Source organism: Schistosoma haematobium, chromosome 6, assembly GCF_000699445.3.
Source record: "Schistosoma haematobium chromosome 6, whole genome shotgun sequence".
Classification (NCBI taxonomy): Eukaryota; Metazoa; Platyhelminthes; class Trematoda; order Strigeidida; family Schistosomatidae; genus Schistosoma; species Schistosoma haematobium.
Window position 1 is genome coordinate 3,840,415 of NC_067201.1, and position 22,416 is coordinate 3,862,830.

At 36.8% G+C, this 22,416-nt stretch overlaps 1 protein-coding gene across 2 annotated transcripts; it reads left to right on the forward strand.

Moving 5' to 3' along the window:
• The first annotated feature begins 931 nt into the window (after positions 1-931).
• Positions 932-8,529, forward strand: HEBP2_1 (Heme-binding protein 2). 2 transcript variants are annotated; one of them, XM_051216707.1, is made up of 5 exons: positions 932-988; positions 3,572-3,670; positions 3,704-3,833; positions 3,869-4,049; positions 4,853-8,529. In XM_051216707.1, the coding sequence occupies exons 2-5, from the start codon at positions 3,620-3,622 to the stop codon at positions 4,869-4,871; spliced, it is 381 nt and encodes a 126-aa protein (XP_051065298.1). In that variant the 5' UTR covers positions 932-988; positions 3,572-3,619; the 3' UTR covers positions 4,872-8,529. The 2 variants fall into 2 exon arrangements, with proteins under 2 accessions (XP_051065298.1, XP_012796612.1); XM_012941158.3 differs by having other exon boundaries at positions 5,913-8,529.
• Positions 8,530-22,416: the final 13,887 nt, after the last annotated feature.

Below are 22,416 nucleotides of genomic sequence, written 5' to 3' on the forward strand. Positions count from 1 at the left end.
TGCACTGGTAACGTCGAAGCAAATTATTGGCAAGTCCGAACGTGGGACTCCCTGCCTAATCTTCAACAAAATTATTCGACCTTATTTAGGGTATGGAAACAGCGTTTCCTCCCTCACTCCGAAAGAACAAGGATACATTCAAACGCATCCAAAGATGAACAACAAAATCAGTTCGGGACTCAAATTCAAGCCTTATAAAGAGCGCTCCAAATCAGTGAACCTTTATCCATTGGAGTATATATTATCTAACATGTGACCTTCCAATGAGTTGTATCATCCTAAACACTCCTGGGTGCTCCCCAAACATTTACTGATGATCGGTCCCAACACAAGTCTTGGGAGTAACACACAGAAATTAGAGGCACAACACAGTAGAACGGACTGTAGGCACACCTTCTACTCCTTAAAAATAGTCGAATTCTAGAATGCAATGCCATCTAAGGCGGTCGGAGCTACTTCACAGGAGCCCTTCAAGAGGAAGCTTCATACTTTTGATGAATTTTTGTTCTCTGACCTGGATAAGGAACAAAATTCCGTCAGAATCACCCACCTAAACCACAAATCTCCACGAACTCGGAAACTTGAAATAATATTGAGGATTAAGGACAGTGTCTCACTATGAGTCACCAGTACTTTTTTCTTCTATCGATAAGTATGCTAGGTTTCTACCTGACAGCACTGGCGATACACTGCTACTAGATGTGGAAGCTCGCCAAACGAAAGCTTGTTCTAGTCTGTCCAGAATCATTTGGACAAATAACAACATAACTGATCACTTGAGTAGTTGAGTGGATAGACATTACCAGATAACTGGTATCGCACCGAAAAAAACAAGGAGTGAGCTCAGATAAATAAATTGGTTTATATAAGCTCATGAAAAAGGTATTGAATATTAGATTAAACTTTAACTAATAAAGATTGGCTCCAACGAGGCTCATTTTTCAAAAGTTTCGCTAGTTACTGCGGTTCTGGGTATTCTTAGTATAAGGTTAGTATGTTATAAGCTTTTATCGGACCTTACCTTAGACATGAAAAAATCATAGTATTCTGAGAATTTATTTTTATAAACTAGGGTTTAGCCATGTATTTTACCATCGTATATTAAAATACGTTTATTTTTACAAATGGTCGTTCATGTCGAAAATTCCTGTTTGATTTGATATATATGACTTTAAAGCATCAGTTTTTATGGTTAACATTAAACACATAGTTTGTACCTTTTTCTTTAATCCCTGATCATTCAATTTTAGCATCATGGTGTTGCTTCAATAGCTTCAATAGTTCATCTCACTTCTATATATTGTTGTAGAGAACTATAACGGAATCGCCGTCAGCTTCTATTTTGAGCCATTTTTATAATGTTTCGAGCTGCTGAGTTGTAAGGTCTTTAGAACCCCAACTGGGGAGTAATGATGAACCGACAGATAACAGTTCCATACCGCTCTCTTTCATGCCACGACATTCCATTAACTGCCTAACTCTATTCTTTTTCCACTTAATTCTATCATCACTAAACAGTGTGCTGAGTAAAGGTCGCTACGATGATATTCGTTAAAAAAGCCCGAGCCACCTTTGTACACACCCTTTCATTCCGTTTTCCAACCATGGAATTATGAATTCCGTTGGTTCATCCCAGTTTTTATAGAGTCAATAGACGGTTGAGAACTCATCGTGATAGGCTCCTAACACAACAAAAGGCGAAGACAACTTAAAAGTAAATTATTAAGATCTCAACCCAGTGATCTTAAAAAAGGAAAACAGATAAGACAGTGATGATAAGTAGCACTAAATACTTGTTCGGAGTCACCAAGAAGACTGGTTGTTAAAGTGAGCGTTATTTCAACCGTCACAAACAAGACAACTATAACATTAGGTGAACATTTTGAGATAAAGTGCAGCTACTCTGCGGTCGAACATTCCAGTGAGAACTTAAAAAGGATATGTACACTGGCCCCTAACTCAGTAAAATAAAGTTCGTATCTGATATGAAACGATAAGGAGTAGCTATCTCAAAGTCATTAGTTGAATTGATTGAGATTTTACTTGATTAGTTAAGGTCTGAAGGCTAGGGCTGATTTAATACATTTGATTTTATCGTCAGCCGTTCTAATTTATTTTTATAAATTCTTTAAGACAGGACAAAAATCCGCTCGTGACAATTATGAAATGTCCGATTCAATGAATACAGTATCGAAGGTCTAAGCTTCCACAATTGTCCAATTTTCAGAAAAGTTGGCGAATGCATGCATTAAGTATCCATCGTTCGATGAGTCTTAAATATACGTACCAGTATTCGTAACTGTATTACATAACTTAAAACAGGGTAGTACCCTGACCATATTGATTTGTTAGTCATTGGAAAGTATGTTACAATGTTCATCTAGCGATTGAAGACTATTTACCAATCGGGTTCTAATCACGGCTAAGGTTTATTTCTCGACTTCACTCCTTTTTAGCGAGATGAATTCTCTACTTTCATTTTTTCACTGCAGTTTATAATATCACTCTCACTACTTTGTCTTTCATCTTTTAAATTTCCTCCGTCCATTTGATGATATTACGTTCATTAATTTGAGTGAATACATATTTGTGCTAGATCTTATTTTGTCTATGAATGACTGACACCCTCCATACTTTGATTATTTATTTTTACAAGTGTTTCACTGATAAATTCAGTCTAGAAATGTATAAGGTACTGGTAACTTACATACATTTTCAGTTGCGGCTTATTCTTACTTTCATCCCACTAACTAAGTTTAGGAAAATTTCGTGTCTAATCTTTAGACATGTAAATGCTTAATCGTTTAAAATTAATTGAATAACCTTAGTTCTACCTAGAACGTTTGGTTTTTCTCGCAACGTTTTAATATGTGTGGATAGGAAACTTTTGAAAATGTTCATGAATAACTCCTTTATTCCCGTAAATAGTTGACTGTTTATATTTTATAGCCTATTTTTACAAAGGAATATTGTCTTCTCGATATTTCTTGATGGTGAACGCACTAAATAGCTAAGTATTAACTATTCGTTACGAATGAAAATTTGCCATAATTCTTTCCTCGTCACCTTAGGTTTTATTTTTGTATTGTTTTTTTACGAAGTAGCTGTCTGACCAAGATAAACTGGAATTTATTTTTATTGTAGTTGTAGATTACAGTTTATCTCTTTCCTTTTAATTCTTATTATCCTATTAATTTTTCGACAGACTTTTCCATCTTAACATATTCTTCGAGTATCGGGATAATACACAAATCAGCTGTTTTTTTGTAATTTAAGTAGTTAATGATAATTCAAGTCAATATTGATGTGAACAAGTTGAAAATTGACGAAGGATCCCTGTATTCCAATGTTAAATTATGTATATATATATAGTCTCATTTGTTATAATAAGGGGACACCTCGAATAAAAGTTAGAACTTGATTACTTTTACAAAATATATTACCATTTTGTGGGAAACCTCTCACTATATGATGTATCTGGTTTATTTTTAATCTGAATGAAAAATTGGTTGACTGATTAGCAATATTGATTACTAATTAATACCCATTTTAATTTTCTTTCGTTTTACAGCCTTCATCATTTTGCTTATTATCGTAAAGAATTAAAAAAATCATTGCAATGAGCATAGAGACTGCTCCGTATACTGTTTCGAAAGCTTGGACTCAAGAAGTTAGTTTTTCATGATCATATTGAGATTCTTAGAAAGTTGAACTGCGTGAGTATAACTCTTTACGATGGGTTTGCGCCATGAGTCATGAAAGTTCAATGGATAAGGCAAGTAAGGAGTGCTTTTGGAAATTGTTCAGGTATATTGGTGGGAAAAATGCACAAAGTTTGTGATTTCTTTCTGATTAATATTCCTTACAGAGGTTAAAGTACCGATGACTGCTCCAGTTACTATTGAAAGTAAACCAGATAATCAATCTGTCATGAAAAGATGTTTTACAATGGGTTTTTACATTCCTGAGGCGTTTCAATCAAATCCACCTGCTCCAACTGAAGACGGGGTATTTATAGAAACTAGACCAGCCATGAAAGTTTACTGTTGGTGAGATATTTATACATAATCTGTTTGATGTAACTTGTTATTAACGTTATATTTATAATTCGCATTAAACCATTCAACCGACTATTACTTTTTAAGAAATTACTCAAATTTGATCACTACTGCAGCCCGACCACATTCTCGTAACTATCTTTTTTGGAGTCTTATTTACATTTAATACTTCAATAGACGCTGGATATCATTATTTAAGTGACAGTGTTTGAGTGCTAAAAGCCATGGAATACCTCACAGTGCTGTGCAGGTATTAAATGTTTACCGTGTGAAGGATTTCTGTTTCATTAGGTTTAAAAAGAAATAATCCTAGTGAGTGTATTCTAGGCCGCTATTCTTTAGCAAAATCTTATACAACCAACATCGGGCAAACAATTTTGAGAAATCTTAAGTACGGTTTTATTCACTATAATTAGCCACACTGTTTATTTGTACTATTAAAACAGGTACCTTGAGTTTCTATTCATTAATAAGGTTTTAGAGTTTATATCTTTAAATCTTAATTTTTCAGTAAATTTACTTAGTCTGAACACTGTTTACAAAACTAAGAAAAATGCGATAACACAATAAATTATTCATGATTCAAATATTCAATTTTGTACCTCTGGTATTAAGTACTAAAAATCGGAAAGTGGAATCTGATTTTAAAATTCGTCCTAATAGCTATTAGTTACGTATCTAAATCATACTTTCCAAGACTGGCATCATAACAAACATTTTTATCCTTTGAGAACCTGTCATGTTTTCAAAATAAGAAACAAGCTTTTTTATGTTTATCCCTGTTCCTTGAGCAGTGCACTCAACTCAGCGTGACAGAAGTTTGAACAACAAGGAGGTAAAACACAAACCTGATACCTATTGCGTCGGAACAACAAGTTAGAGTAGCGAAAACAAGAGTTCATATGGAATTGACATCGGTAACTTTTCGATCTTCCTGTTCCTTCTGCTAACGTTTATTGGTTAGAAATGAATCAATTAGCATGTTTAGAATTAAGCTTAAACTAAGCATTCGACCGTTAAAGTTCTATTATGTGCATAAACTTCACTGCCAACCTAAATCAAATAAATAGTTATACCATATGTCGACTTTTTCATTGCAAATTCTGTATCAGAATTGAAGAGTCTGATTGGTATTAGCTAGTACTTTTCTTTTTCTATGTTTTATTCTGTTAGTCGTTGTTTAAATGTTTTGTATGATGGTGTACCCACCAAGTATTTTTACTTTTAAACTATGGTCACTATGATTCAAAAAAGTGCTAGCTCTTAGTTCTAATCTCTTGACGTTTCAAAGATGTTAAGCATAGTATCCTGCATCCTTTAAAATAACTAAATTACTTTCATGTATACAGAGGTGTTGAACAAAACAAAACAAGTTCTATGGTTCATTTCATATAAAAAAAATATAAGGTATTTAATTTACTTTGTAATGGTATGAGTTGTCCAGCTGTTGATACTCTTTTTACTAAAATTTGATCAATCTTAGTTGAAATATTTGCACTTTATGCGGATTGCTTCGATATAGCCATTATGACACAAGTTTACGTAGAATATTAACAATGGAGTAGGTCAAACCATTAGAAATTAAATTAAAATTTATATCCGTTTTACAACTGAATAGCTTTCTGGAATCAATGTCTAAACGGATAACTTGTTGACGTTTAAAACGAAAAGTACTAGGTGTAAACACTCTAGTGGAAATCAACTCTAAGATGTAAGTACATACAGCTGACGAGTCTCGAATGGGACGAAACACGCATATTAGATCTCAGCACCAACCATATTTCATCTATTCTATAAAATATTCAATTAGTTTACTTTATTTCATTTTCTTTTTTAAAAAAATTTCATATAAAGGACCTATTCAGGTTTTTCAAATAATGACAAGGCATTAAATAATGCACGTAAACTTGGTGAAAGTCTCGATCAACTTGGTTTAAAATATATACCAGATCCTTTTTATTTCGCTGGTTATGATTCACCATTCAAATTAATTAATCGTCGAAATGAAATATGGTTTAAAGCTCAATGAATAAATTTCTGTTCTTTTTATCTTAATGAAAATAATGAGTATTTACTTTAGAGAGAGATAGAGATAGAGAGAAGGGGGGAAAGAAAGTGAAGCACTTATCAGCTGACAACGTTTCTTTTTTTTCTGCATAGAACTTTGTTTCTATTCTTTGTAATCATTAAAGAGTATATTATGTCACATTTCTTTATATTTTATGGGATAATTGTTTTATTACACCTGAACTCTTTTTCACTTAGATATATATGATTGGTTCATTCTGTATCTATGTGATTTCACGTGTTGTCTTGTTCTCCACACTACTCATATTACTTTCTGTATAAGTGTACTTATTTCATTGTTTGGATAATAATCATAACAACAATAATGTACTACTACTACTACTAATAAGAATAACAGTAATAATACTTAACTCAGGTGGTCGTATATACTCTGCATAATCATAATATATACCTAGTCTTTTTTGTTAGAAAAACCTTTTTTTTCAATTCTATAATCTCAGGTCATAGTGTTACTTACATTTTTTTCTGAACAATTCAAAGTGTTGTGCTTCAGAATTAAATAGATTGTTTTTTACAATATAATCAGTCTTATAATTGTTATTTGTATACAAATGAATGTAGATGAAAAGAAGAAGGAAATGAACATTACGTTGTTGTTAACATTAGATTTAGTTGGTTTTGTGTAATTAAAACAGTTTAATAGAGAGGAAGTGATTTCACTGATACAAAAATATGATTGATTTTGATTATGCGTTCCCTGAAGAATTGAAGATACTCGTAGAATACTGGTATTTTCCAAGTATCGTTCGCATATTTTGAGACCACTGAGTGAACATTGCCGAGATTAGATTTGAGGTACGTGATAAACATTACAAATAGACTGGTGAAATAATGAATCTACATCAACTGAGGCGGTTGGGACATGTTTAATGCATGCTCTAACTTGATTGTTGATATTGTCTGGGGTAGAGATACGCTGGAGGAAAGCTAAGGGCAACCAAATCAAGAAGTGACACCAATGCACGAGGGTTTTAACAATCGAAGTGAGCTATATCAATAAGTGCAGACTACCTGATTGTGGTCGGTGTGATTATCGCAATCAGTGGCTAGAGTATTTGGATGGCATGGCTTAGAACCGTTTACCACGGCATATTTGCACTCACTTATTGTCTTTATTCAGAACCCGAGTCTCGAAATTTCGAACCTTTTTATTTTATTTTTCTATGCCTGATCTCGATTATTACTGATACTGTCACAAACCCTACTCTGTGATTCGTTTTTAAATAATTTCATCTCACTGTTCTAATTTGGTATTGTAACTTGGGCCAATACACATATTTATCAGGTTCTACGTTTCGTAAATCTCTATCTCTAAACCAATCATGTTTTCTTTGAGTCATGGTGTTCGACTACAAAATTCTCACAATCTTTTCTCGGGATCAGGATCTTTTCAAAACAGTAGATTAAAAAGCTTTGATGAATGCTTTATTTTTTTAACTTAATTATTGTCACCCTTGCTTATATACACGCTTTTATTGACGGCTTATTATTTATTTATTCGAACACAAACACTGGTAGAGGGGGGCACCAAATACATATGTGCCACACAATAACAGTGAGGTTGTGAAAGGATAGAAAATTAATGTAAAGTGCATATAATAAAAAGGACAATAAATTACAGAAATTGGTGTGAGAGTGAAATAATAATAATAATAGGAGAGGCAGTTCAGTTGAGCAAAACACAACCAGAAAGAATTCTTTCAGTTAAGAGTGATACGTTCGTTTTTGTGAAGAAAGTAAAAGAAGGTTACAGCAGGATCGCCATTGGCTTCTATTCTGAGCCATATCTGATAACGTCTCTAGCCACTGTGTTGCACCATGTCTTAGAACCCAATCAGGGAGTCATAAATGACCAACAGAAACCAGCCCTTGGTAGCTTTCTTCCATAACACGACACCTTGTCATACACTGACCACCTCTCTGCTTTTTCCAATCGGTCCTGGTGTCGGAAAATGATGGACTTAGTGGAAATCTCTGGCAAGACATTCATAAGACATGTCCAAGCCACAGAAGTCGATGTTTCAAGATAGTGGCACTAGTTGAATGGTTGTCACTGTGCCCGAACACACGATGCCAAACCTCTGCATTACTAACATGGTGTTGCCACTACATGCCAGCAGTCTTTCGAAAACAACGTTGATCAAACACAACTCAACTCGAAGAGGCCAGGTTTCACAAGCATAGAGCAACACTGCCCTCACCGATGTGTTGTAGATCCGACCTTTTACAGCCAGACTAACATCATAAAAGCGCCAAAGATTACCCGGATTGACACAAGCCGATCTGACATTCACTATACGTGACTTGATCTCATCGTTCACGCCACCACCAGCACTTACGCAGCTACCCAGATACACGAACTTCTGGACTACGTCTATCTGCTCACCATCCAGGGTGAGTACAGGATTGGAATCCTGCCAGTCTTGTAGAAGTACTTTGCACTTCGAAGGTACAAAGCACATACCATACCTACGGACACTGATTGCCAACTGACTAAGTTTGGATTGAATGGCTTGGGTATCATCGCACAGTAAAACAATATCATCCACATACTCAGGGTCAAAAGGTCTTTCCGCAGGCAATAGGCCTGAACCACCATTACCTAAATCCATCAGGGCTGTTTCCAGAATGTCATCGATGGCAAATTTAAAGAGGAATGGTGAGATTGAACAACCCTGTCTAACTCCACTGCTTGAGTGGAACAGTGGAGAGAGTTAGTTGTATGCCCTTACTTTACCAGTAGTGTTTGTATATAGGGCTTCCAAGATGTTAACAAACTCAGACACACTCTTCTTCAATAGACAATTTCAGAGAACAGTCTTGTCCAACAATTCGAAAGCAGCCCTGATGTCAGGAAACACTACAATTGTTGACCTGTAATAAGTATGACGGTGTTCTAACATTTGGCGCAGGGTGAAGATATGATCGACACATCTTCGACCAGAACGAAAACCAGCCTGCCCCTCGCGAGTCAATCTTTCTCGGATTTTGAACAATCTTCAAAGTATGATGGAAGCCAAAAGTTTGGACGCAATCGAAATTAGAATTACATAGGTGACATGATCCCTTTTTAAAGATAGAGACAACTATCGACTCATTTCACGATGTTGAGACACTCTCTAATTACCAAACCTTTGTAAAAAAATTCTGTCAGTCTCATAAGTAGAAAGTCACCGTCATCTTTAAGAATGGCCGGAGGTACGTTATATGGGTCTGGTTATTTGTGGTGCTTTGAGAGTTGGAGTTCCCTGCGAACTTTCGCTTCGTTTGGTGGATCAGTTGTCAGAGGCCATGGAGAGCGGGACAGTCTGGTCGATGTTGTCGCAGCAGCAGACCAGTTGAACTGCTCCTCGAGAAACTCTACCCATCGTCCAAGACGTCGGTAGATGTTCACAGATTGTTTCACTGACACCAGACGTGCTGCCAGTGACTTGGATGAACTGAAAGAGCATCCAGCTGCTGCTTCCAATTAGTTACCACGCTCCGACCACCAGGCTTCTCGATCCTCACTCAAGCTTTGAGCAATTTCATTATGCAACAGTCTTCGTTTATGGTCAAAATCGCGATCACTCAGAATAGACCGACGGGCTTCGATGAGTTGTAAGGAGCCCGAAGAAACCCATTGCTTATAAGCAGGACGTTTTTCGAAGCCGCAAGAGACTTCACTCGCCATTTCCATGGAGTCATGCAACTGTAACCAATACTCATCTATACTTTTCAGTAGGCTGATAGCTAGCCTTTAACCTAGCTCGGTATGATAATTGGTTGGAACAGAGTCTGCAAGCCATTTACTGACACGATCCGTTGAGAACGATGAATTTACTGGCCACTGAAAAGTAAGATAAGACTAGCACAAACAAAGGTATGGTCAAAGTTTAGACAGGTACTCCAAAAGAAGCGACAGGCTTGTGTGCAACCGCGTCAACGGTAGCTGGTCACGATGTTACCAATCTGAGTCCAAGTCTGAGATGTAGAGGGAGGACACCAGGTAGCACATCGGCGATGACTGTAGTAGTTAGTGCTAGCCAGAAATAGGTTGTGGTCTGTTCACAGTTGCAGTAGACAGTCACCGTTATCTGACCTGCGAATAATAAGTCCTTATTGACCACCTACACGACTCTCTTCTGTGTCTAGATCACATTGTTTCTCACACTGATTTCTTCGCACTTTGATGGATATAAATCATTTGTAGACTATCATATTTTGATTCTTGATAACTTCTTGTCTATATGCTTACATAAATTATGGCTGTTTATATCAATGGACATTTGTATTGAATCTTATCTTGCTTAGAAACTGACAACAGAAAATACTGACATAGTAGAGATTACAACCATATGAAAGCCAATTTTTTTAATTCTTTACATTTATTAAAATCAAATCAATATCATTGATTGAAGTAGTTAGAGTGATACAGCATTAAGGAAATGTAAAGTTCTTAGTGAAGTGTTATATCTAGAGCTTAGATTTTAAATATACAGCGTATAACTTGAGCACTCGGACGCTAGAACCCTCCCAAGTCCCAAATGAGGAGATAGAAGACAAGTGAAAGGAATGTTATTCCGAAAAGTGTCAATTATGGTACAAAACTGTCAGGTATTTATAGTTTTTAGTAAAAACGAAATCATCATTATAGTTCTCCAATCCGCATACAGGGGGTTATAAGCATTTGTCCAATAGGAAAGCTCTACGTAGGGATTCTGGGATATTCTTCCAAAAGGTAATTGAATGAAATATCTTCGGCTCTAAGCTTCATAGGATTTCCTTGAGTTCACCCATGAACTGTCCTCACTTAATACCACCACTTAGTACCGCTTTTGATTGTAATATAACCACCTTACAAAAAGTACAGTTTTTATTAGATTTACTAATAGCTTCTAAATTTTAATCTAGAACTAGTCATAATTTCAAGTACATTGATTCATATAGATATTTATAAAGTTCATATTAAGGTGAATTCTGTTTCTGAACTATAATTCAGTCAGAAAGTTAATCCTGAGCCAATCAGGTATGGATGTCATAAGTATTAGTTCTTTACCTTAACACCATTAGATATACAACTGAAACGTTACATATAATGCAGATTAATAATGATGACTATTTCAATACTAAATGGTCACCTGATAGTGTCATGTCTAAAATTCCTGATACAGGTCATATATTCGATCGATGATATGAGATTATTTTGTGGAAATAAATTAAGTCTGAGGCAATGATAATAATAAGATGTACTTTTTTTTAGGCATAGTTGTGATTTAAGCTCATGAATGATAAAAGCTTCGGTGTCTCCTCATTTGCGGATGAATCTTTCGCCTTTTACTAAAGATTTCCATGGGGAGGCACAATACAATGAGTCTTAACTCATTTTTTTCAACTCCGTCCTTGCACGGAGTATTTTTAACTCCGCCTGTAGCTCTTCTAGAAATACTGCCGGTCCCAAGCCCGGGTAAAGGAGGAGTGTTGGGCATGGGGTTAGCGTCCCCATCCCGTAGAAAACTAACTCGCTAAAAAAACGCTTACCAGAAAAAATAATCCAAACCATTTTAACTCTGCCCTGGGAGTTAGAAGGTCTTAATTTACAAGAATTATGACGCTTCATGGTGAAAGCCGAGTTCCTTCGGAAGCCACGAGGCCGATGTCCCTTCTAACAACGAGAGCAAAAATTTTTGTAGGTACATGGAATGTCCGAACAATGTGGGAGACCGGGAAGACCAGTCAAATAGCAACGGAAATGAGGCGATACAACTTAGCAGTACTGGGAATCAGCGAAACACAATGGACCCAAGCTGGACAGAAAAGGCTAGTTACGGGAGAGATGCTGCTATACTCCGGTCACGAAGAGGAAAATGCTCCACACACTCAGGGAGTCGCTCTAATGCTGTCCAAAGTAGCACTAAATGCACTTGTAGGATGGGAATCTCACGGATCCAGAATCATCAAAGCATCATTCAAAACAAAGAAGGAGGGGATCACAATGAATATTATCAAATGTTATGCACCCACCAATGATAGCAGCGACGACATTAAAGATCAATACTACGAGCGGCTGCAGTCAATCATAGAGAAATGCCCAAGAAAGGACTGTTGTAACAGGTGACTGCAGGTTTTGATAAGCAGCGTTTTATTGATCGAATCAGTGACACGTAAAACACGTAAGGACGACCTAGAGTCCCGGTTGGTCCCGCTTCCCTGTCTAGCCCAGCCAGTTGAGTCTAGAACGCAAGTCACAGCCTCTCAGTTATGAATCGTTGTATATCAAACATACTCTGTTTATATACCAACCAAACAGACCACATCGTACCATAAAAATAGAAAACAACATCTGTACAATATTTAACGAGTGAAATAAATAATGGCCAATAGGGAATGCCCATTTAGAGTCCAAGGACATCATTAGACTTAACATGATAATGATTGGTATATTCCTCAGCATCCCTAACAAGGACCTCACCATTCTAATGGGAGATCTAAATGTCAAAGTCGGAATAGACAATACTGGATATCAAGATATCATGGGACGACATGGACTGGGAGAGAGAAACGAAAATGGAGAAAGATTTACAAATCTGTGTGCATTCAACAAATTAGTCATAGGAGGCACAATATTTCCACACAAGCGTATACACAAGGCTACATGGATCTCACCGGACCACACTACAGAGAACCAGATATATCATATCTGCATCAATAAAAAATTCCGAAGGACAATGGAAGATGTGAGAACCAGGAGAGGTGCTGACATAGGTTCAGATCACCACCTAGTTGTAGCCAATTTAAAACTGAAGCCATAGAAGAACTGGACAACTGGACAAACAGCACTACAAAGGTTCAATACAGCCTTCCTTCGAGATACTGACAGACTCAATGAATTCAAGATAGCTCTCAACAACAGGTTCCAAGCCTTACAAGATCTACTGAAGGAAGAAGAAACTACTATGGAGGACAACTGGAAAGGCATCAAAGAAGCATTAACTTCAACATGTCAAGAGGTTCTAGGCCTACAGAAACACCATCATAAGGAGTGGATCTCTATAGAAACTGGACAAGATCAAAGAAAGGAAGAACAAGAAGGCAGCAATTAACAACAGCCGAACACGAGCAGAGAAAGTCCAAGCACAAGCTGAATACACAGAAGCAAACAAGCAAGTGAAGAGGAGCATTAGAACCGACGAGAATAAGTACGTGAAAGAACTAGCAACGACGGCGGAAAAAGCTGCTAGAGAAGGAAATATGAAACAGCTTTATGATACAACGAAGAAACTATCAGGGAAATACAGTAAACCAGAGAGGCCGGTCAAAGACAAAGAAGGCAAGCCAATCACCGAAATTCAACAACAGCGTAACAGATGGGTAGAATACTTCGAGGAACTCCTGAATAGGCCGGCTCCAATGAATCCACCGGACATCGAAGCAGCACACATAGATCTTCCTATAGATGTCAATCCACCAACGACGGAAGAAATTAGAATGGCCGTCAGACAAATCAAGAACGGGAAAGCAGCAGGACCCGACAACATACCAGCAGAAGCACTGAAATCAGACGTCGAAGTAACCACAAGCATGCTTTACCTTCTATTCAGAAAGATTTGGGAGGAGGAACAAGTGCCGATGGACTGGAAAGAAGGACACCTCGTCAAGATTCCAAAGAAAGGAGATCTGAGCAAATGTGAAAACTACAGAGGCACTACTCTACTGTCAATACCAGGGAAAGTCTTCAACAGAGTGTTGCTGAACCGGATGAAGGATGCAGTAGACGCCCAACTTCGAGTTCAACAAGCTGAATTCCGTAAGGATCGGTCGTGCACAGACCAAATTGCAACACTACGGATCATCGTCGAACGATCAGATGAGTGGAACTCGTCATTGTACGTCAACTTCATTGATTATGAAAAGGCATTTGACAGTGTGGATAGGAGGACGTTATGGAAACTTCTTCGACACTACGGAGTTCCTGAGAAGATTGTCAATATTATCCGGAACTCATACGACGGAATACAATGCAAAGTCGTGCATGGAGGACAGCTGACAGATGCATTCCAAGTAAGGACCGGAGTCAGACAAGGCTGTTTACTCTGCCCCTTCCTTTTTTTCTGGTGGTCGACTGGATTATGAGGACCTCGACATCTGAAGGAAAACACGGAATACAATGGACAGTTCAAAATCAATTAGACGATTTGCACTTCGCAGATGACCTAGCCCTCCTATCACGTACACACGAACAGATGCAGATGAAGACAGCCAGTGTAGCAGCAGTCTCTGCATCAGTAGGCCTCAGCATACACAAAGGGAAAACCAAGATCCTCAAATTCAAAGCGGAAAACAGCAATCCAATCACTCTTGATGGCGAAACTCTGGAAGATGTAGAATCCTTCACATACCTGGGAAGCATCATCGATGAACAAGGAGGTTCAGATGCAGACGTAAAGACGAGAATTGGCAAAGCAAGGGTCGCATTCCTACAATTGAAGAATATATGGAACTCAAAACAACTTTCAACCAATATCAAAGTGAGAATCTTCAATACGAACGTCAAGGCAGTTCTACTGTATGGAGCTGAAACTTGGAGAACTACAACAACCACAATCAAGAAAGTACAAGTATTTATAAATAACTGTCTACGCAGGATACTCAACATCCATTGGCCGGATACCATCAGCAACAGCCTTCTATGGGAGAGAACAAACCAACTTCCAGCTGAAGAAGAAATTAGGAAAAGACGATGGAAATGGATAGGACATACATTACGCAAATCGTCAAACTGCAGCACGAGACAAGCCCTAACTTGGAATCCTGAAGGGAAGAGGAAAAGAGGAAGGCCAAGAACACATTACGTCGGGAAATAAAAGCAGATATGGGAAGGATGAATAACAACTGGAAGGAGCTGGAAAGGATTGCCCAGGACAGGGTTGGAAGGAGAATGCTGGTGAGCGGCCTATGCTCCTTCACGAGGAGTAACATGCGTAAGTAAGTAAGTATTTTTAGGAGTTCAATACGAAGAAATCTAAATAAATTTGGACGAGAGCAAAGAGAGGAATCTTATTCAATCTTTATGTTACCGAATACATCGTGTATGTGGTACGGAATGCGTTGACAAAGAACTCGCATTTCTTAGGAAAACTTTGATGAAAAATGACTATCCAGATACGTAAAGTTAAAACGTTGCATGTAAAGCAGATTAATACGGTAAATGTTTTTATACTAAATGATCATCTGATAGTGTCATGTCTATAATCCCTGATGCAGGTCATGTATTCGATCGATTAAATATTGTCCTATATTGGGTTAGTTTAAAGAAGTTTATTTGTCACTTATGGAAAATTGCGAAGACAAGTCACTTCTTTTTGATGTTGATGCCAATAATATATGGTTTAGAATGACAATCAAATATTGAAAAATACCAACAAAAAAAACCACGAGAAATAATTCATAACAGTTTATACTAGTCGGAAACATGATTAACTCTTTTACAGGATTAAAAACAGTTTAGTTTGTAGTGGTCTACTTTTAACAAGAGAACGCGATGGGTTTAATGGAAACAATCATTATTATAACCAATTGTACCAGTGATTGTTTTACTGTGCTAAAGACAGCTATATTATTACTACTCCATTGATTGTGACCTTGCACGGGCTCGGTAACCACGCTTGTACTCATTTGCCACGATCTCAGTATCCTTTCGATACCACGGGATCGCCAACAAATACATCACGACTACAGCCAACAACTGCCTTCTGATATTTGACTTACGGGGGATTTTATCGGTTAACTGGCACGTAGTCTTCTTGTAGTGGTGTTTATAGTCGATCGCGACTCGACACCACGCTACAAGTTCATTGTAAAATATATATATCTTTAAGCTACCCAAAAGCGAAACCAGAATTATAAAATATCTTGCTCTTATATGTCTAGTCAATACTGGACAATGCTAATATATCAAGTGAAATATTATTGCCTTAGCGATATCAAGTTCTATGTACGGTGAAAGTCATGGAAATTTCCTGACAATTTATTCTGACGGACTTACACAAGATAAAACCCACTTCTCTCAATGAATATGTCATCTTTAGATTAGAATTATATATAGATAAACCTTCGTGGTGGAGCATAGACCGCCCACCAGCACTCTCCATCCAACCATGTCCTGGGCAATCTTTTCCAGTTGCTACCCATCCTCTACATGGCTGATTCCAATCCCCGGCACAGTATGTTCTCTAACCTTCCTATTTTTCATTTCCTTTCAGGAGTGAGTTCATCTGCTTTTGTTTTTGTGTATGGGATAGAAGGGCTAGGTCATTTGTGAAGTCAAAATCGTCTAGTTGCATCTAAACTGTTCATTTCATTCCGTGTTTACTCTCAGATGCCGAAGTCTTCATAATATAGTCAATTAGCAGAAGAAAGAGGATGGGAGAGAGTGGGAAGCCTTTTCTGACTCCGGTCCTCACTTGAAATGTGTCTGTTAGCTGTCCTCTATGCACAACTTTGCACTGTAGTCCGTCGTATGAATTCCATATAATGTTGACGATCTTCTCAGTTGCATCATAGTATCGAAGAAGTTTCCATAAGTTCCTCCTATCTACATTGTCAAACGCCTTCTCATAGTCAATGAAGTTGATGTATAGTGACGGGTTCAAATCAACTCATTGTTCAACGATGATACATAGTGTCGTGATTTAGTCTGTGCACGATCAGCTCTCCTACTAATTCTTGTGTAATCTTTCAAAAATCAATCTTAATTTATTAACCTTAGATCCAGATTATTCATTTTTTATCCTTTAATACATAGTTTCGATCTTTACAACTTTTGTTAATTAATTCATTATCATATTACTGTTAATCATATTTTCGTACTCTATTCATTTTCTAAAGATTCTAGATCACATATATACCACTTTTTTGAAATTAGGCAAAACTTCTACGACCAACGACCCAATTTAAATACTGGACATTCGTTTCCACCCTCCAAACATTTTGTAGATAAATGCTATTATCATATGCAGCCATTGTGTGTGTGTGTGTGTGTGGCGGTAAATAAATCTCCAAAATCAATAGCACTGTTTTAATAAACTCACCTAACCAAAGGCGCTCGGTCATGCATCCGCACCAAATCATGAGTGGGAACGCTGTGCTCCATTTCTCCTACAACCGATAGCCAATTTAGATCATTCACTTTTCAATATATTGATAACTTATCAAATATATCTTCGAACCTTTTCGCTTCTGACTTTTGATTTCATTGGATGGGTACGTTTCAATTATAGAAGGTGTTACTGGTTATAGTGTTGTCAAACTGTAAATACTTGTGGTATCTTCATATGAAACTTTCCTGGAAAGGGCTATATATGAGCATCTTCAAAAAAAAGAGGGCGAACATTCTTCACTCTTGTTCATAATCAGAAATTTATAGAGTAATAATTTTACTATCCATTTCTCTGGCTTAATATTATCCCGAAACTATAATAAGTAAATAATTAAAAACAAAACATATTACTTCATTTAGTTTATCTTTTTAAATGTCTTAGTGGAGAAAATTTGTAGCTCAGGTGGATGCATTTGATAGAGTTGTAGCGTGGTGTCGAGTCGAGATTGACTGTGAACACCACTACAAAGGAACGCGTGCCAGGATATCCATAGAATTCCCCGGAAGCCAAATATCAGAAGGCAGTTAATGGACCAAGTCGAGATAATATTTGCTGGCGACCTCGTGGTATCGAAAGAATACCGAGATCGTGCCAGGATACAAGCTTGGTCACAGAGCGTAACCGAATTCGCGCGAGGTCACAATCAAAGTGAGAGGATGATGGATGTTTTTAGCACAGTTAAACAAAGAGCACATTTAGCAGTCACTGGTACAATTGGTTATAATAATAATTGTTTTCAATAAACCGATCATGTTCTCGTGATAAAAATGAGTCACTACAGAGTTTTGTTCTTTGCTCAGTTTCAGCTCAGAGACACGACCAAAACCATCCATCTCAAAGAACAAAACCCCCATCAAAATGTCTTAGTCCTAAATTTGAATCCAATGAGTATAATAAAAAAAATAGAGTTTTGTCATAACCATATGACATCAGTGTTATGATTATTAGAGTAAGATCTTTTAAACAAGAAAGAAAAAGCGGAGAAAGAAACCAAAGGTCAGGCTAAACAATTAAAATCATAAAGAAAATCTCACCCGGATATTGAGTTATTGTATATTTTTCTCTCTCTCTCTTTTGAGTACCAAAAAAAAGAAATGGTACATGTGCATTTTCATATGATTAGTATTTCAGTAAATGTGAATATCTGCCTATTCTAAAAAAGGCGTTTTATTCAATCATTCTTATAACCTATTTTTAAGATATGTTTGAAAGGATTACAAGTTCACTTAATCTAAGAATGGAACAAAGATTCTATGATACAATGATTAATAAGCTAGTTATTCTGATGCATTCTAGCTTCGTTAACTAGAAACAGAAGTTGAAGTTTAGAAGAGGAAAATATAATCCACAAGCAGCCAGAAGTACAAGCAATCACAACAGGCACAAATCAAAACGTATATATAAAGCATAAAATTGTCCTTGGGAAGAGTTACAAAATAGTATACTAAAAGATACAATGAACCAATAGCGTTTAAGATCCTCCAAAACGTGGGAAATATGACATGAAGGTGAAAATGGGTGCTTTTGGCGCGAAAATAAACGATTCAATTTTTAAAATACAATTACAAAGATAAGGCATTTACGTTATGAGTTTTGAGGATATAACATCCCTAACACTTAAAGAGATAGATAAGAAGGAATAATAACTGTTATATCCTAGTGAAGATTAAATGATGGGTAACTTCTGTAAACTATTAACTGACTAATATTATTTATGTATATATTTTCTTATTGTATAACTATTCAGTAATTAGATTATGTATACCTATATTCTTCTTATTATAAGCTTCATTTTGATCTATAGATTATTGCTATACGATTTACTATTCTTAAGTTATACCCAGTTGATTAATTACAGTCCCCCCACGTTCACAGCCACTTTTTGGTTTGATTATGTACAAATGTTATTTCCTATTATATAGTATAATGTGGTCTTTTTGACTGGTATATAAACCAAGTATGTTTGAAATAAATGATTCGCATAGTGAGAGCTGTTATTGGACATTCTGGACTCAACAGGCAGGGCTAGTCAGGAAAAGGACTCTAGGATGCTCATATCGGTCAATACGTCATTCTAAGATTGTATAAGTCGTATTCCGATTGACGAATAAGTCATGTGATATTGAACCGGTCTTAAAGATACAACACTAATTAACACCATTTTTCGGAGTATTAGAATGTATTAGTTTTAACAACTATTGAAGTACATGTTCAACCGTCTTTTTGATTATATTACTTACTTATGCCTGTTACTCCCAATGGAGCATAGGCCGCCAACCAGCATTCTCTAACCCACTCTGTCCTCGGCCCTCCTTTTTTTAATTATATATCATGCACATTTTTATTCACAAACTCATATTAATTAGTAAACGAAGTGAAATATTTGATTGGGTGGTTGATTTGTGGATTAGATTGTGTCAATTGTGATACATCCTACATCGGAGAGTTTTCCCAAGTGATCTCGACTCGTGCCAAGGAACTGTAATAATCCTGTAGAATGAGAAAATCTACAGATTAAATCAGCAATATCTGTACATACTCTTTTCAATAATCACCAAATTGATATTGAAAAAAATATCAAAATAATTCAGAAAGGCTTTTCCAACTATCAAGAGATACGAGCAACTAATGACGTTTCACATAATGCTAAATCCTTTTTCTCTCAATAGGAAACAAGGCTTGAATCTTCATCCAAATTGAACTGTTTTTCCAAACAATCACATTTGACCTTATTTATTACTTATTTAACTCACAATCTCAATCCACTACTTCATATAACAAATGAGAACATTTTTCATACATACATTCTGACACACAAATTAATACAATGACAGGCTATACAAATTCACCTTGACCGAGAATAACTTAACATTGACATAAACTTGTGTTAATTTAATGTCAGTTATTTATTCTGAAGCAGTGGAGTACACTAAGTAATTGGGATATAACAAAAAATATATTGATTATGATTTCATCTTAAGTTTCGTTGTAAAGCAGGAAGCATTTACGTAATGGGATACGATATAACCGTTTACCTTTACCATGACGCGCAATGCTGACTAATGATGGGAATGGTTAGAAAAAAATTAGGGGCGGCCAAACCAAAACGTGGCATTGGTCCACAAAGTCACTAACTTCTAATCTTAGCGATGTTGGCAGATGCAAACTACTTGGTTATGATCCGCGTGACTATCATAACCAATGGTCGGAGACTCTGGGTGACAGGGCTCAAAAATGATCACAATAGCGTCGGTTTATACATTCTTTGTCTTCCTTTAGACTATGAGATTAAAATTGCTTTATATCTTTGTTTCTTCCTGTACTATGTCCTTATATGCAATCTTTCTTCTATATATTACCACTATTGAAGTAACTACTTCTATGAACTTGGTGTTGATCTTATTGTGCTAATGCGGTATGGCAACTTGGACCGATGCACATATGTGTCTGGTCTTACGTTGTAGCTGACTGACTATAATAGATAGTAATGTTGAACACTGCTTCACTTAATACACTCTCATGAACCAGATGGTATCACCGATACTCACATAAAGTCTGGCTTAAATCTGAGTACATAATTCTATACTTCATAGATGGTTTGCAATAAAGTACCACAAATTTAAGTCTGTATCTGGATTAATTTCACATTCGGAGGTGAGTCGAATAGCTTTCTAATGAAATATTCATTTAACGATCTACTGACAAAATAGGGTTCAAAACTTTACAATATTTCCACAGGTTTATGAATTTTGATGAGTACCTATTCTGTACCAGTAGTTCATTGAATAGTTTAGTTTTAACTTTTAATGTATATATCTTTATGTAAATATGTTTAATATTATTAAATCCACCTAATATTAAACATCGTTTTTATCGGACAACATGAAAACTGCACGAATCAATATACACCAGTCACTTGATTTGTGTGTGTGCTGTGATACTGGCCGGGTGCCCAAACCGAAACAGATGGTTTCCTTAGGGGGCCACACCCCAAGCATTTGACCTAAAGGTTTGATCCACAAGGTAGTGGAGCAGTGTAAAGAGATGTAATCCCACGGTAGCCGGTGACCAACAATTGTTTCATACGCCATTCAGGATCCTGGAGTCCATGTGCATCATTGGTTTGGAATCAGAGTTTTCCAACTCCTCTAGATTGGTCCTCCATATCCACCAACCCGCTTAAAGCCCCGGATATTCGCTTTTCATCCTCAATTTCGTGACCAACACCCCTGCCGCGAGAGAGCAGTGAGTAGGACTTCTCTGGTAGTGGTTGTATGCAAGTGGCCTTGCGATAGCACTTCGAGAGGGATAGCGGACTCTCCCCACCCTCGGCCGTACCAGGGCATTTAGGGGATCTGCGTATTGTTTAGTTCTTATGGCAGACAACGTATGTTATTATTACTATTATTCTTAATACATCTAATTCTTGTACTATATCTCTATATGCAATCTTTCTCTTATATATTACCACCTTTGACCCAACCACTGCTATGAATCCGGTGTTCATCTTGTTGTGCTGATGCGGTATGACAACCTGGACCGATGCACATATGTGCCTGGTCCTACGTTGTAGCTGACTGACTAATACATCTAAGTCCACCTACACAAAGCGATAAAGATTATACAGAAAACAGAATAAAACGTTAAATCACATGGCCATAGAACTAACCAACTAAAAAGAAAAAGAAAGTGTAATAAGTTAACTGTCCTCAAACATACGGAAACCTGACTTCATGTATTTTCTAAAGTTAATTATGGAAAGAAATTACCAGGTGATAAGATTCTTATCCTTCTTTGAAAAAAAACCTATAATTGGTCTTATTGTGTAATGGACAAAGCAATCCATTATACTAAGATTATTTGGTGGAAACTTGGTAGATTTGAAGGAAATATTTATGTTGCTTCATGAGAATAATAGAAATATGAGCATCGACCACAAGTCTGTAGGCACTTAAATACAAGACATAAAGTAGCTTTGCGACTTATTCCTTCAACAAAAATCCATGTAAACCTGCAGCATTATTCGAGGTCCAGTAAGAGTAACTACTTACCGAACTAATGTGTAAGGACTTGTTATTTGCCTGTAATGAGATTTTACCAGATAAATTATTACATCTCGATGATACTGTTGA

Excerpts from the sequence above, each read along its gene's own strand:
- HEBP2_1 (XM_012941158.3), top strand. The coding sequence starts at position 3,620 with ATGAGCATAGAGACTGCTCCGTATACTGTTTCGAAAGCTTGGACTCAA. Across the intron at positions 3,671-3,703 it reads CGAAAGCTTGGACTCAAGAA|AAAGTTGAACTGCGTGAGTA; the intron begins GTTAGTTTTTCA and ends TGAGATTCTTAG. Across the intron at positions 4,050-5,912 it reads GCCATGAAAGTTTACTGTTG|GACCTATTCAGGTTTTTCAA; the intron begins GTGAGATATTTA and ends TTTCATATAAAG.